Source organism: Poecilia mexicana, unplaced genomic scaffold, assembly GCF_051168715.1.
Source record: "Poecilia mexicana isolate PSO_F unplaced genomic scaffold, ASM5116871v1 scaffold_23, whole genome shotgun sequence".
NCBI lineage: Eukaryota > Metazoa > Chordata > Actinopteri > Cyprinodontiformes > Poeciliidae > Poecilia > Poecilia mexicana.
The window spans coordinates 1,917,512-1,931,168 of NW_028263392.1; the positions used below are offsets into that span (position 1 = coordinate 1,917,512).

At 42.7% G+C, this 13,657-nt stretch overlaps 1 protein-coding gene across 1 annotated transcript; it reads right to left on the reverse strand.

Annotated features, from left to right (window-relative positions):
* Positions 1–2,765: 2,765 nt before the first annotated feature.
* Positions 2,766–12,594, reverse strand: hcfc2 (host cell factor C2). Its single transcript, XM_014975220.2, has 17 exons — positions 12,280–12,594; positions 11,505–11,653; positions 11,266–11,426; positions 8,648–8,850; positions 8,486–8,570; positions 8,300–8,403; positions 7,220–7,456; positions 6,958–7,149; positions 6,078–6,142; positions 5,888–5,963; positions 5,758–5,796; positions 5,629–5,684; positions 4,969–5,070; positions 4,701–4,898; positions 3,903–4,197; positions 3,750–3,822; positions 2,766–3,584 (listed from the first exon to the last, which is right to left on the reverse strand). The coding sequence occupies exons 1-17, from the start codon at positions 12,443–12,445 to the stop codon at positions 3,575–3,577; spliced, it is 2,211 nt and encodes a 736-aa protein (XP_014830706.2). The 5' UTR covers positions 12,446–12,594; the 3' UTR covers positions 2,766–3,574.
* Positions 12,595–13,657: the final 1,063 nt, after the last annotated feature.

The window sequence follows — 13,657 nt, forward strand, 5'->3', positions numbered from 1 at the left end:
CAAAGCCGCTTTTCCTATGTGAACATATGGAACTCTTCCATCTTTGCTTCTGGTCTACAGTGTAAAACATGGCTGCTTCCTCAAACAGTTTGAGAGAGTGTAAGACAAATAAGGGTGTGAATACATTTGCTTGTCGCCACAAGGACAGAATAACACGACAGCATCGTCCCAAAACAGTCTCTAATAATCAGGAAACAAATGAATGTACCTTCATGTTGTGGGATATTATCAACTTTATTTATCTTGAATAAGAATACATTTAATTTTCTCTGTAGCTTGTCCAGAAGTGACTAAAGTACATGTAGTTCTGGGGAACACAGATGCTAAAACGCTGATTCCAGTTTGGCCGCTGGAGTCAAATTGAAGAATCGACATTCCCAGGAATATTTTCTTTTAAAGCATAAAAAACATTTGCAGATAAAAAACAAATGGAAGAAAGGAACTCCAAACAAGCTAGAGATTGGTAACCAAATGGAGGACTCCGAAATAAGAAGACAAAGTCATAATTTTGGATATTTTGTAATAAAAGTTCCTGGGGAAAAAAATACAACTATTTTGTATTAAACTACTATACAATTCATATATAGATTGCATTATAATCAGAACTTTGTTTTTCCCCTGAAGGTGAGTAAAACAGTTGTTGACCTCAGACTGTAGAAGAGTTTGTATTTCAGGCGCCCTGACAGGAAGCTGAGATCCCGTGCCATTCGCATCAGTTCCTGTTTGTCTGAGATTCTCTTTAAAGTAAACAGTCACCAACGACAAGAGCTTCCCCTTTATCCAATACACCCGGCACACACACCCTTTATGCACATAACACTGGCACAGCCTAGGACAGGAGTGGGCAATCCTGGTCCTTGAGGGCCGGTGTCCTGCAACTCTTAGATGTCTCCCTGGTCCAATATACAGGTGCTGGTCATAAAATTAGAATATTGTGATAAGGTTCATTATTTTCCATAATGTCATGATAAAAATTAAATTGTCATATATTTTAGATTCATTGCACACCAACTGAAATATTTCAGGTCTTTTATTGTTTTAATTTTGATGATTTTGGCAAACAGCTCATGAAAACCCAAAATCCCTGTCTCAAAAAATTAGAATATTATGAAAAGGTTCTCTGAACGAGCAAGAAAAATAATCATCTGAATCAACAAAGTAACTCTAAACACCTGAAAAAGATTCCTGAGGCCTTTAAAAACTCCCAGCCTGGTTCATTACTCAAAACCGCAATCATGGGTCAGACTGCTGACCTGACTGCTGTCCAGAAGGCCATCACTGACATCCTCAAGCAAGAGGGTGAGAAACAGAAAGAAATTTCTGAACGAATCGGCTGTTTGCAGAGTGTTATATCAAGGCACCTCAGTGGGAAGTCAGTAGGAAGGAAAAAGTGTGGCAGAAAACGCTGCACAACGAGAAGAGGTGACCGGACCCTGAGGAAGATTGTGGAGAAGGGCCGATTCCAGACCAAATTAAATTTTCATCTCCATAAAACTTTTCAGCAGATGGAAGCATGAAGTGCTCCAAAATCTTCTGATAGCTGCTGCATTGACCCTGCCCTTGATAAAACCCAGTGGACCAACACCAGCAGCTGACATGGCACCCAGACCATCACTGACTGTGGGTACTTGACACTGGACTTCTGGCATTTTGGCATTTCCTTCTCCCCAGTCTTCCTCCAGAGTCTGGCACTTTGATTTCCGAATGACATGCAAAGTTTGCTTTCATCCGAAAAAAGTACTTTGGACCACTGAACAACAGTGGTCCAAAGTACTGCTTCTCTGTAGCCCAGGTCAGGCGCTTCTGCCGCTGTTTCTGGTTCAAAAGTGGCTTGACCTTTGACCTGGGGAATGCGGCACCTGTAGCCCATTTCCTGCACACGCCTGTGCACAGTGGCTCTGGATGTTTCTACTCCAGACTCAGTCCACTGCTTCCCCCAAGGTCTGGAATCGGCCCTTCTCCACAATCTTCCTCAGGGTCCGGTCACCTCTTCTCGTTGTGTAGCGTTTTCTGCCACACTTTTTCCTTCCTACTGACTTCCCACTGAGGTGCCTTGATATAACACTCTGCAAACAGCCGATTCGTTCAGAAATTTCTTTCTGTTTCTCACCCTCTTGCTTGAGGATGTCAGTGATGGCCTTCTGGACAGCAGTCAGGTCAGCAATCTGACCCATGATTGCGGTTTTGAGTAATGAACCAGGCTGGGAGTTTTTAAAGGCCTCAGGAATCTTTTTCAGGTGTTTAGAGTTACTTTGTTGATTCAGATGATTATTTTTCTTGCTCGTTCAGAGAACCTTTTCATAATATTCTAATTTTTTGAGACAGGGATTTTGGGTTTTCATGAGCTGTTTGCCAAAATCATCAAAATTAAAACAATAAAAGACCTGAAATATTTCAGTTGGTGTGCAATGAATCTAAAATATATGACAATTTAATTTTTATCATGACATTATGGAAAATAATGAACTTTATCACAATATTCTAATTTTATGACCAGCACCTGTACTTGAATCCAACAGCTGAATCACCTCATGAGTGCAGTCAAGTTCTCCAGCGTCCTGCTAACGACCTCATTATTTGACTCAGGTGTGTTGAAGTAGAGACACATCTAAAAGTTGCAGAAAACCGGCCCTGGAGGCCTGGAGTTGCCTACCCCTTGCCTAGGGTGATAGATGGAGGCAGAGCCAGCCTAACTGTGTGCACTGCTGTTAGGAGTCCTCCAGGCCAGCAGGGGTCTCCAAGACAGTACAATTTCCCACTTAAGCTTCAAATTATTAATCATTTTTATTGTGAATTTGACTTACAAAATAAAAATATAGCTCTTAAGGGAACTCAAAATAAAAGTAAAAATACAGTAGTAGTATTGTTTGATAGTCCTGCTACTACCTTAATCAAGCAAATTACAGAAATGAGCTTATGTTTCCCAACATAACCAAGTCTTAGAGTGAACATAACTGCCACATCAAATGAATAAGGCAGAAAAATAACCTAATTCAATAAATAATGTGAACTAGAGTGGGGGTCCAAACTGAAGTTCTCCTGAGGCCTCCTACTATCTTGGACTGGCTCTGCCTTAAAATACAAGAACTTTTAAGATTTGCTGGAGATACAGTTTTGTTGATTTTGTAACAAAATGGAAAGCAACGTTTTCTTTCATTAGATATCCAAAACTAAAAACAGAATCATGTAGACGTGTGAAGTACCATCCAGCTTAAAAGGAGAAAAAACACCAAAGTGAATCAGAACCCAACCTCTGCTGAGCGCAGATTTCATTAGCTTAGTGTTTCCTCCTGGTGTTTCAGTCATATCTATATATAATTATTTATTATTAATGATGATTAAATCATCATCCAGGTCTATAAAAACAATTACTGAATGCATCTCATCTGACAACGTCTTCATATTAGAGATTATTTCATAAAACTGTTGCTAAACGAAACAGTTGGAGGTTAAATCGGCCTGTGAATCTATTTACAGTTTCATCAGAGAAAAATAAATTAGGAAAAATGTTTTAGAAATGTTCAGTTTGACTTCCTGAGGGGATTTCTTTTCCTGTAGCTGCTCCAGAAACGCCTCAGCTGGAGCTGCAAGAAGAGCAAACAACATGATTCCATGAGTTTAAAGGAATGAAGGAAAAAAGGTAGATAGGTAAACTTGGATAAGGAACAATCTGAAAACACATTTGTTCCAAACTAGATTTCATTTTCTGATCCTGATAATCTAACTACAGTCTCTTCCAGAGTGTTTACCTGTCAGCTGCGTCTGGGTCAGCCTCAGCACTGCCGTCTGGTTTGGCAGCAGAGCCCCGCAGTTTGATAGGATCTGTTAAAACCCAGAGATCAGAGGTGTTCAGGTGGAGATGGAACAGGAAGTCAGAGATGTGCAGCAGGAAGCAGTTCCACCTTGGATCCAGCGGATCTGTGTGGCCGGTCCGTAGCCCTGCTCGTTCTTGGCCGCAATGCGGAAGACGACAGCGGGCCGACAGGACGCCGAGCTGTCGATGTGGGCATTCTCCAGGTGGGAGGAGCTGACCGAGCAGCTGGTCTTGGTGCCGCGGTAGATCCGGATGAAGGCCATCTGCCCTGGCCGTTCTGAGCCAGACCGGCTCTTTCTCACCGCCAGGTACATAGAGTACTCCAGAATCCGACCTGACGGAGACGTCGGGGCCTCCCAGGTGATCTGGACCGCATCGCTGGCCTGAACACACCACACCGGACCAGAACCTTCATGACTATCAGAACCCTCTAGCTAACTCTTACCTCCCACTAGCTGCATTTCCATTTCAAATGTGCACAAAACTTTGTCAATATTCTGCTAATGTCATTAAATAAATAAGAAACACAATTAAAATCACACACTTATAAGTTTCTTCACATGATAAGTCATTAAAAAAACTACTTCCTGTCGTTTTCTTCATGGTTTGGAGCACTAGCAACATCCGGTTGTTGACCATGTGACGCGTGTGATGCAAAAGATTTAAGTGTTCCCATTGCAGTTTTGCTAAACAAACCAATTTTAATACAACACCCCCCACCCCAAAAAAAAAGCATCTCACAGAAGCACTTAAACTTCTGTCAAAAATGAGACCTTTTTCAAAATTGCCATGTTTCCATTGAGCAAATTTATTTTTGAAATGTCAAATTGTGCAAATATATGGTCAATGGAAACGTAGCTACTGAGAGGAGATGCTGTTGCGTTACCTTGGAGATCTTGACGGCGGCGGGTGCTCCGGGGAAGCCGGGCTGGCAGGTCTTGAACTCGCTGGCTGGGCTGAAGTCTCCCTGAGAGAAGCAGTTGATTCCAGCCACCCTGAAGCGGTACATCTGACCCGGGGTCAGCGGCTGCTTCTCCCGGCCCTGGTAGTCCTGAGGGCTGGGCAGCTTCCTCTGGGGGACGGCCTGACAGAAACACAGGTCGGTCAACGCCACGCTAACACTCTGTTAGCTCGCTACTGTTCAGGAGTCCCACCTGTTGGTCTTCAGCTGGCAGGAAGTAGTGGCTGACCTCGCAGTAGAGCGTCTTAAACACGCCAACATCGAACCATAAGCAGCCATCTTGGTTCTCCTTACCCTGAAGGCAGCACAACACATCCAGATGAACAAGCCGCAGCGCCTCGATAAAAGTCTTCACACCGTTTAGGCTTTTGCCAAAACCAAAGTGAAAACTAGGTCAGATTGCTTGTTTGGGTTGTTAACGGGATTCTGGCTCACTAGAGGAGTACCGCAGGGTTCGGTCCTTGGGTCACTTCTCTTTCCTGTACATGTTCTGTTTTCTGTTTTGAAGCCTTGTTTATCAGTGATGAATAAAGATCAGGAACCTCTAGAAGCCCACAGGGAGCTCTGTTAGTGAGCACACTTTTATTTTGCTTTGACTGTTCCACTCATTTTGTTTGAGACTATGATACATTTTGTGATCATAAAATCTAGGGCTGGACAGATAAATTGGCCCTGATTTACTTAATTTTGGAAAATTTTGACAATTTAGCAACTTTGTCACTTTATTGAGGAACTTTTCAGGAGGGAAAAAAAATAAATAAATAAAAATCAACCGAAATCGGAAATCTTTTTAAAGATCATTGATTGGCCAGAAAACTGAAATTGGCTCACAGTATTTAGCATGTGACCTGACCTGATCTGTGATGGCGTACAGATCCCTCGTCTGGTCACCTGGAGCAGTTTGTTTGTCTGGAAGCAGAAAGAGAAGATGTTTAGTTTGGATATTTGTAGGATCTGGTTTCTCTGTGAGCCTCCTTCCTACCTGACTGAGCTGAGCTGCTGTCCTCCATCGCCGCTCCTCCTAAAACATAAAAAGACGAAAAGCTGAAGCAGAGGGAAGGCAGGTGATCCTAATTGACTCGATTCCTGTTGGACAGTGAAGAGAAACCAACCACAGTGTTTGGACTCAGACTCTCTCCCAGCACTCTGCTCCTCCGCTTTGGTTTCACCTGATGAAGCTGATGAGTCCTGGAATTATTAGGAAACATTCAATCCCAACATATTCACACCTCAAGTGTGAGTGAAGATCAGGATGATGGTGTTAGAGTTCAGTATGGCTTTATGCTGATGAGTCACACCTACCTGGGCCGATGCGTTCTGTTCTGGACCGGACGGGTCCTCGTTTGGATTCTGAAGGGACTGAGGACCTACAAAAATAATAGATTATACAGAAAAGTAATCAGCTCTGATAATAAAACGACATCACAAGGCACCAATGACAAACGGGTTCAGTTCAGTCCATTTTAAGGTTCCTGCTTGGAAAACACAGCCAGAAAACACTGGAGCAGCTAAGCAAGCACCGGGCGACAGTGGAGAGAAACCAGTCGCTTTAACGGGAACAAACATCCAGAATAACACATGGGAAGACAAAAAAACAAAAACTCTGGGTTGGGAGTACTTTCTGTGGAACAAAGAAACTAGAGGAAGTATAGAACAACTGGGCGAGGTATCGGAGGAGGGCAGATCGATCCAAATATCAGTAATATCAATACCAAGTCGGTATCAATATCGGATCCACACTAGCTTGAAAAAATCAATACTTTAGTTTCAGATTCCTTCTTGAAATTATATTTTATTTTTGTGTTATAGTTTCCCAACTCTACCTTAAAACACATTTTGCTCTCAAATTATAAGTTTTTGCATTTATTTAGAAAACAAACACAAAACTGTTGTTTTTCTATTGTCTTGGTTTAATTTTGTAGACACCTGTAAACTTTATTTACATTCTGTCCTAGGTTTGAACAAAGGCAAAATAATAAAAACACCAAAAGATAAAAGTAGCATGATGTATCAACCTTAAATATATTTGTATTTAAAATGTATCTACTTGGTAATAGATTGATGCCAAAACATGCGGCATCGCACACTGTCTATTGACAGTAACACCAGGATTAAAACTTCATTTTGATTTGAATATTCTCTCTGGCCACTGATGACCTGTTGAGTCTTTGCATCGTCTCACCTGCAGGACATTGACGTGTCCCAGTTTGTCCTTCTGTCCCAGTCGGCTGAACTGGTTTGGTGGTTGGACAGCGGACCACTGGCTGGATCTGCAGGATGTAGAAGTCTGCTGCAGCCAGGGGGCGCCACGCCACATGAAGCACGCTGACCGTGGACTTGATGAGCATCACTCCCTCTGGTGCAGTCGGACGATCTGGCAGCAGACGACAGGGATGTCATTCTTCCTTACCAAAGGCTGAGCTGCGTCTCCTCTCCGTCCTCACCTGTCTCCAGATACCAGAGGTCCTTGCAGCACACCTGGTAGTTCCAGCTCTTGCGGTAGCCGTCGCGGCCACTCCAGATGTACAGCCTGGAGCCGACGGCGGCCGAGCAGTGGCCGGCTCTGGCTCGGGGCCAGTATACGGATGGGTCGTCCGCCTGCGGGCCCTGGTTCTGGTTCTGCAGCTGGGCCTGAACGTCGTCCTGCTGCTCCGGGCCGACACACTCCCAGTACATCGAGTCTTAGAACGGAAAAACACCGGCAATGGTTACCGTGCCAACCTCCAGCTGGGATGCTTTACCTCTAGATCAGTGTTTCTCAAACTTTTTCAGGCTGAGGACAATTTAACTCATTTAACAAACACTCATGCACCACCTGACTAATCGCAACAAGATCATCTTAATGTGTACAACCTGAAATGAAAATATTAGTTTTGTAAATGTTCTGTTTTGTTGTTTTGTGACTTGCTGTAACAAAAAAAAAACATGAACAAGTCTATTCGAGTTATTTACAGATTGTGAAAATGTGGATTCTAATGATGTCAACCACATGGAAACCATGTGCATTTTTTGTAATTCAGAGGAAAATAATAAAAGAAAAATAGACATTACACAATGTTTTCTTTCAGTCTGACATCAATAAATATTTTATTTTAGGTGCTACAAATGCAGTTAGTCAGCGCTGGGCGCAGCGCTGCTCACAGCCTCCTCACCGTCATATTGCGTTCAGAGCAGCCTCAGGTCAGGCAGACCTAGACCTGCGTGCTGGTGGCATGCTATGTATCATAATGTTGATCTATAAACAATAAAAAGTTCTGCAACCCACCCCAAAAACTAAAAAATATTCTTGCTGGCATGAAATCCTCCTGAATTCTTCAGCTTTTATTTAGAGTCACCCAGTCTTATGCCACTTACCCATTATTATTTTTAAACACAATCATTTGGTAAGCTAACTGTATGTGCCGCACTTTGAACTCTCGTCACAGCTAATAATGGTTCGTTCTGTGCAGTACCATTCGGACCATTAGGGGGACCCTAGTGGTCCACAGTTTGAGAAAGACAGATCTAGAGAACGGATGACTCACCCAGGTTCAGAGAATCCAACGAGTTGGAACAAATCCACTCTGTTGCCGTGGTGACCCGTTTGTCCGACTCCGGCGCAAGAGTCCAGCCTCCAAAAACAAACATCCTGCACACAGATCAATAAAAGGGAGTGTTTACAGGTGGAACCACTCGGTTTTTACTGTGTTTCACGGCTCAGCCTGCAGCACCTGTTTCCAACGACGTTAGCAGAGTGAAGGCTTCTGGGAAGAGGGGTGCAGCCGCTGGTTTCAGGCGTGGACCAAACCATGGAGCCTGAGGCAGAGAAGAAGAATACATCAGTTTCGTGGACATGAGCCGCTAACGGTCTCATGAACAACTGGAAGTCCTACTGAGGTCAAGCTGCCAGAGGTCGTTCAGTCTGCAACCCTGCATGCCCCCAAACACGTAGAGCTTGGGCGAGCCGAGGCCGGCGTACGCCACACAGGTGTGGGACTCTCGCGCCGACGGACCGCCGCCCTTGGTGTCGGGAACGTTCCAGCCTTTCGCTCCCGTCAGAGGTTGCAGCTCCAGCTCATAGAAGTCCCCCAGGTACCTGAAAACAACCACAGCTCAATCCATCACACCAGAAACCACCAACACTAAGAAAGTGACGTTAAAGCTATCGCCACGGCAACCTTTTCTGTCCCACCACCACTAGTAGAAAAACAGAGTCTGCTAAACTAACTGGAGCTCTGTCAGGTAAGACGGAGATGGAGCTCAACAGCAGACACTCTAAAGATGGATAAATGTTTACGGCGGAGGATCCGTGTTCTTCCCGATGATCACAGATCCTCCTCACAGACACACAGGCCATGTTTAAATCAAAACCTGCTGGTCTCTGGTTTTGATTGGGTCATCACTAGATTTTTCAGTCGGACAATGATCTAAAATTAAGGCCAGGACTTTTTTGTATATTTATATTTATTCAGAATGCACATCCATACAAAATCTACATCCAGTGTACAATATTTTTCCTTTTCTTTTTTTTTTTTTTTCCCCCAAAAATAAAACCCACCCACCCCCTCCCCACCCACTCTCTCCATGTAGTAACACATATAGCAATATTACATTTAACACTACTCACCTTTTGAAAGGCCAGAGTTAAGAGAAAAGAACACAACAAAAATATTAGAAGAATTAAAACAAGACAGTAAAGATCAATACAGATCAGTCTCTCAGGTCCATTCTGGTTAGGATGTCCAGGAAGGGAGTCCATATCTGGTCAAACTTCGCCAATGTCCCACGTATCGAGTGGAGAATTTTTTCAGGAGTGCAGTATGATAACAGTTCGTTGATCCAATGTTTCTTGTTTGGAGGCTCCATAGATTTCCAATTTTTAAGTATACACTTTTTTGCTGCGGATGATGCTAATAAAACAAAGTATTTCTTACAAAAATTCAATTTCAAGGACATAACATCTCCAAGTATCCAAATCCTGGGGTCAGGATCTAAAGGAAGCCCACAAACTGTTGATGTTATCAGAATTACATTATTCCAGTAGATTTGCAAGTGTACACAATTCCAAAGCATATGAAGGAGATCGCCTACAGACGTCTTACACCTATGACATCTGTTAGTGATATTGGCATTCATCTTATTCAACCTGTATGGAGTATAATATGTGCGATGAAAAATGTTAAATTGAATTTGCCTGTGTTTTGTTGATATTAATATTGTTTGAGATGAGTTTAGTAATCCGCTCCAGTTTTTGTCATCATAGTTGCAGTTTAAATCAGATTCCCATTTCGATTTTGTCGAGTATTTGTTATAAGTTGGTGATGAGTTAAGAACCATTCTGTAAACACAAGAGATAAGTCCTTTTGTAGTGATACGTTTTGGATCCAGTAAACATGCTTCAAGTAAAGTTTCCTCTGGTTTATCTGGAAATATTTCTAATGATTGACTCTTAATCCAGTGTCTGATCTGCAAATATTTGAAAAAACTGTGTCTATGCAAGTCATAAAATTCAGATAATTGATCGAAACTGGCAAAAACATTATTGGTATAAAGATCACCGACTAATCTAATACCTTTTCTGACCCAGGTTTGTAATATTCCATCTGCTATAGGCTGGGGAATGCTGGGGTTATCTTTAAGTGGTGTGTTAACCAATAATTGTATGTTTAGGTGCAAGAAAGCATGTAGCTGAAACCATGCATTGTATGTAGCTAAGATTAAAGGATTTGATGTAATTGTAGAGAGTTGCTTTTTTGAACTCAAGAAAGGGATGATTGCCAATGATCCGAATTTCAATTCTTGTTGTTCTATTGAGACCCACCTCACATTGTTATCATTTGAGTGAGTCCACATCCATAGAGTACGGAACTGGGAAGCCAGGTAATACACTCTAAAATTTGGAAGATTTAATCCTCCTTTAGCATAGGGAGCTTGTAAAGTAAGAAGCTTAACTCTTGGGACCTTCTTTCGCCATAAGAATAGAGATATTGCTTTATCCAAATCTTTAAAAAATGTCATTGGAACTTTTAGGGGGATACATTGAAATAAATAAATAAAGGCCAGGACTTTAACGCATTCTTTATGCAATTAAATTACTTTTTTAGTTTTTTATGCACAAAGTTTACAGCTGGAACCTTGTATACGTTTGTTTCTGGCACACCGGTAAATCTGACGCACAAGCGACATCCGCAAGCAACGTCTGTTCAATAATTTAGCAGGAAAAGGGATTCTGGATTGAAATTTTTGCTTAATCTGTCTCTTTATAGTATTTTTTGGTTAATTACTGACCAGGCAATTTAATCTGACCACTAATCAAAAAATACAGCCAGGTCAACACTGAACACCTGGACCAGGACTAGACAGAGCAAAGGTTCTTCTCTCTATTTGCTTCAACTTCATAAGATTAGCAGCAGGGATGCCAAAACATATGGTTAGCATCTTAAATCTGATGCCTGAAAACTCAAGTTCAAGATAAGAGACAACCAAGCAGCCGAGAAAGATGTTTTGTTACCTTGGTACATTCCCGTTGGGGTCCTCGCTGTCATTGGCCAGGCCCCCGAATAGGTAACACTTTCCCCCCGCCAGGGTGAAGCTGTGTCCAATCCGAGGGCAGGGCAGGGATCCGTTCCTGGGGGCTCTGGGCTTCAGCTTCTTCCAGAGCCACCGGCTGGCCTGAGAAGGACAACACAAGCAGCTCTGGAAGGTTCCGTTACCTAGCAACAGCAGCGCTCAACTACACACCTGACTTACCTGGAGCTCATAGAGGCTGTTGGTGTACTTTCCATACTCAACCATGCCACCAAACACCAGGATCCGGGTGCCTTCGCAGACAAAGCCATGAGCGGCGCACCCAGGTGGGATGTCCCCCCTCACAGCAGGGAGGAACCACTGTTTGGAGACTAAAACAGCAACACAGGTATCAAACCAGCTGCTGCTTTAAAACATGGTTCCACAGCTTTGACTTAGAGTTCCCACTTGACTTGATGCTTTTTGCCATCATCAGTGATATTCTGGCAATAAAGTGGCAGAATTAACTTTTATGAGAAGATGTGGAGCTCTTTTAAAGCCAGCGTTTAAGCATAGTCCAGATATTTTGAACAGGATAGGATCATCTGCTTTCTTAGTTCAAAAACTAACTTTGGAGTGTCCAGCATGATGCTGCCATCACCATGCATTTCTTAGGATTTAAAGTCTCACCTTAAATGGTTCAAATTAAAGGTTCTTTGATTCCTTATTTCACCCTAAAAAATATTATTCAAATATCTCTCAGGGATGCAAAATATAATATTAACGTCCATTACTAATGTATGCGATAGACGCTAAAACACAGAGGGAGACAACTGAGTTTAGCCACTTAAAGTAATATTACTGAACCCACTTTAACAAACTGGCTTTAAACAAAATAAAACTATGACAAGTGGCAAAATATGGTACAGTTTTATGTAAGTAAACAAACTTCGTGTCAAGAGCTGGGCCACTTTCCTCCGCTACAAGCTAAAAACATTAGCAGCTAACGTTAGCTCACCCGTGTTGTAGACATGGAGGTCCTCCGCTATCCCTTCATTCCCGCCACCGAATACAATGATGAGCTCGCGGATTGCCGCCGCCCGGTGTCCATGCCTGGACCGGGGAACGACTCCAGTAACGGAGTGAACCTTTCTCCACTGCGGCCCCGCAACACTGCCGCTCATTTTCCCCTCACGAAGGACCCCGAAAGTTTGGCGCTGTTGACGTTTCAAAGATGGAGGCGGGGCCAAAGAGGAAACAGGAAACTCAACCGGAGAGAGGGAAAAACTAAAGACCTCTCACTCTGTTAAGTATTTTACGGAGCCCCCCAGGGGACATGGGGAATGTTTTTTCTTTTGCGTTCCCTCGCAAAAGGTTTTGCGTTCCCTCGCAATAATCTACTGATCAGTTCATGCGGCATAATTGATACTATAAGCCTTTTTTACGGTGGCCGCCGTACTTTCTGCTTTAATAAGCTTATAAGGTTTTTCCATGGACTATTGAGTTATTATCGCGGGTAATCAGTCATCTGATTGTGTCTCTATTGTGTTCGTGTCTGAATGGTTTAAAGGGCTGCTTTCTGTGCCGTTCCATCTGAGCCTTAATAGACATAAACATGCAGTAAATAAATCGATTTTCAATCAGTTTTTTACACCAAAGCGTTAATAATAATAAACACGTTTTATTATTATAAAACACAGCAAACTAATGGTGGTAGACGGCCGCACTGGATTAACTCGGGGAATCTCATCTGTCCGTGTATCAATCAACTCCTAACCTCTTCTTTGTTCTGTCACAATTATCGATTTTTTAAATTTTTATTATGCTCCAAACTTTCTGAGGACTGACCCCCCAGCTCACCCGCTGCCTCACACACACAGAGCCAGCAGCGTCACCTTCCCATTCATACTTCATGACAGTCACTCCCACGTCGACACGCCCACCACCAGGTGTCAAAGCCGCTGCTCCTGTCATATCAATAATTACTTATTTCATTCATATTGCTCTTATAGAGCCTCAGTGAAAACGTGTTTATTATTATTAACGCTTTGGTGTAAAAAACTGATTGAAAATCGATTTATTTACTGCATGTTTATGTCTGTTAAGGCTTAGATGGAACGGCACAGAAAGCAGCCCTTTAAACCATTCAGACACGAACACAACAGAGACACAATCAGATGACTGATTAACCGCGATAATAACTCAATAGTCCATGGAAAAACCTTATAAGCTTATATTAAAGCAGAAAGTACGGCTTCCACCGTAAAAAAGGCTTACAGTATCAATTATGCCGCATGAACTGATCAATAGATTATTGCGAGGGAACGCAAAAGTTTTGCGAGGGAACGCAAAAGAAAAAAAAATCCCCATGTCCCCTGGGGGGCTCCGTAAGTATT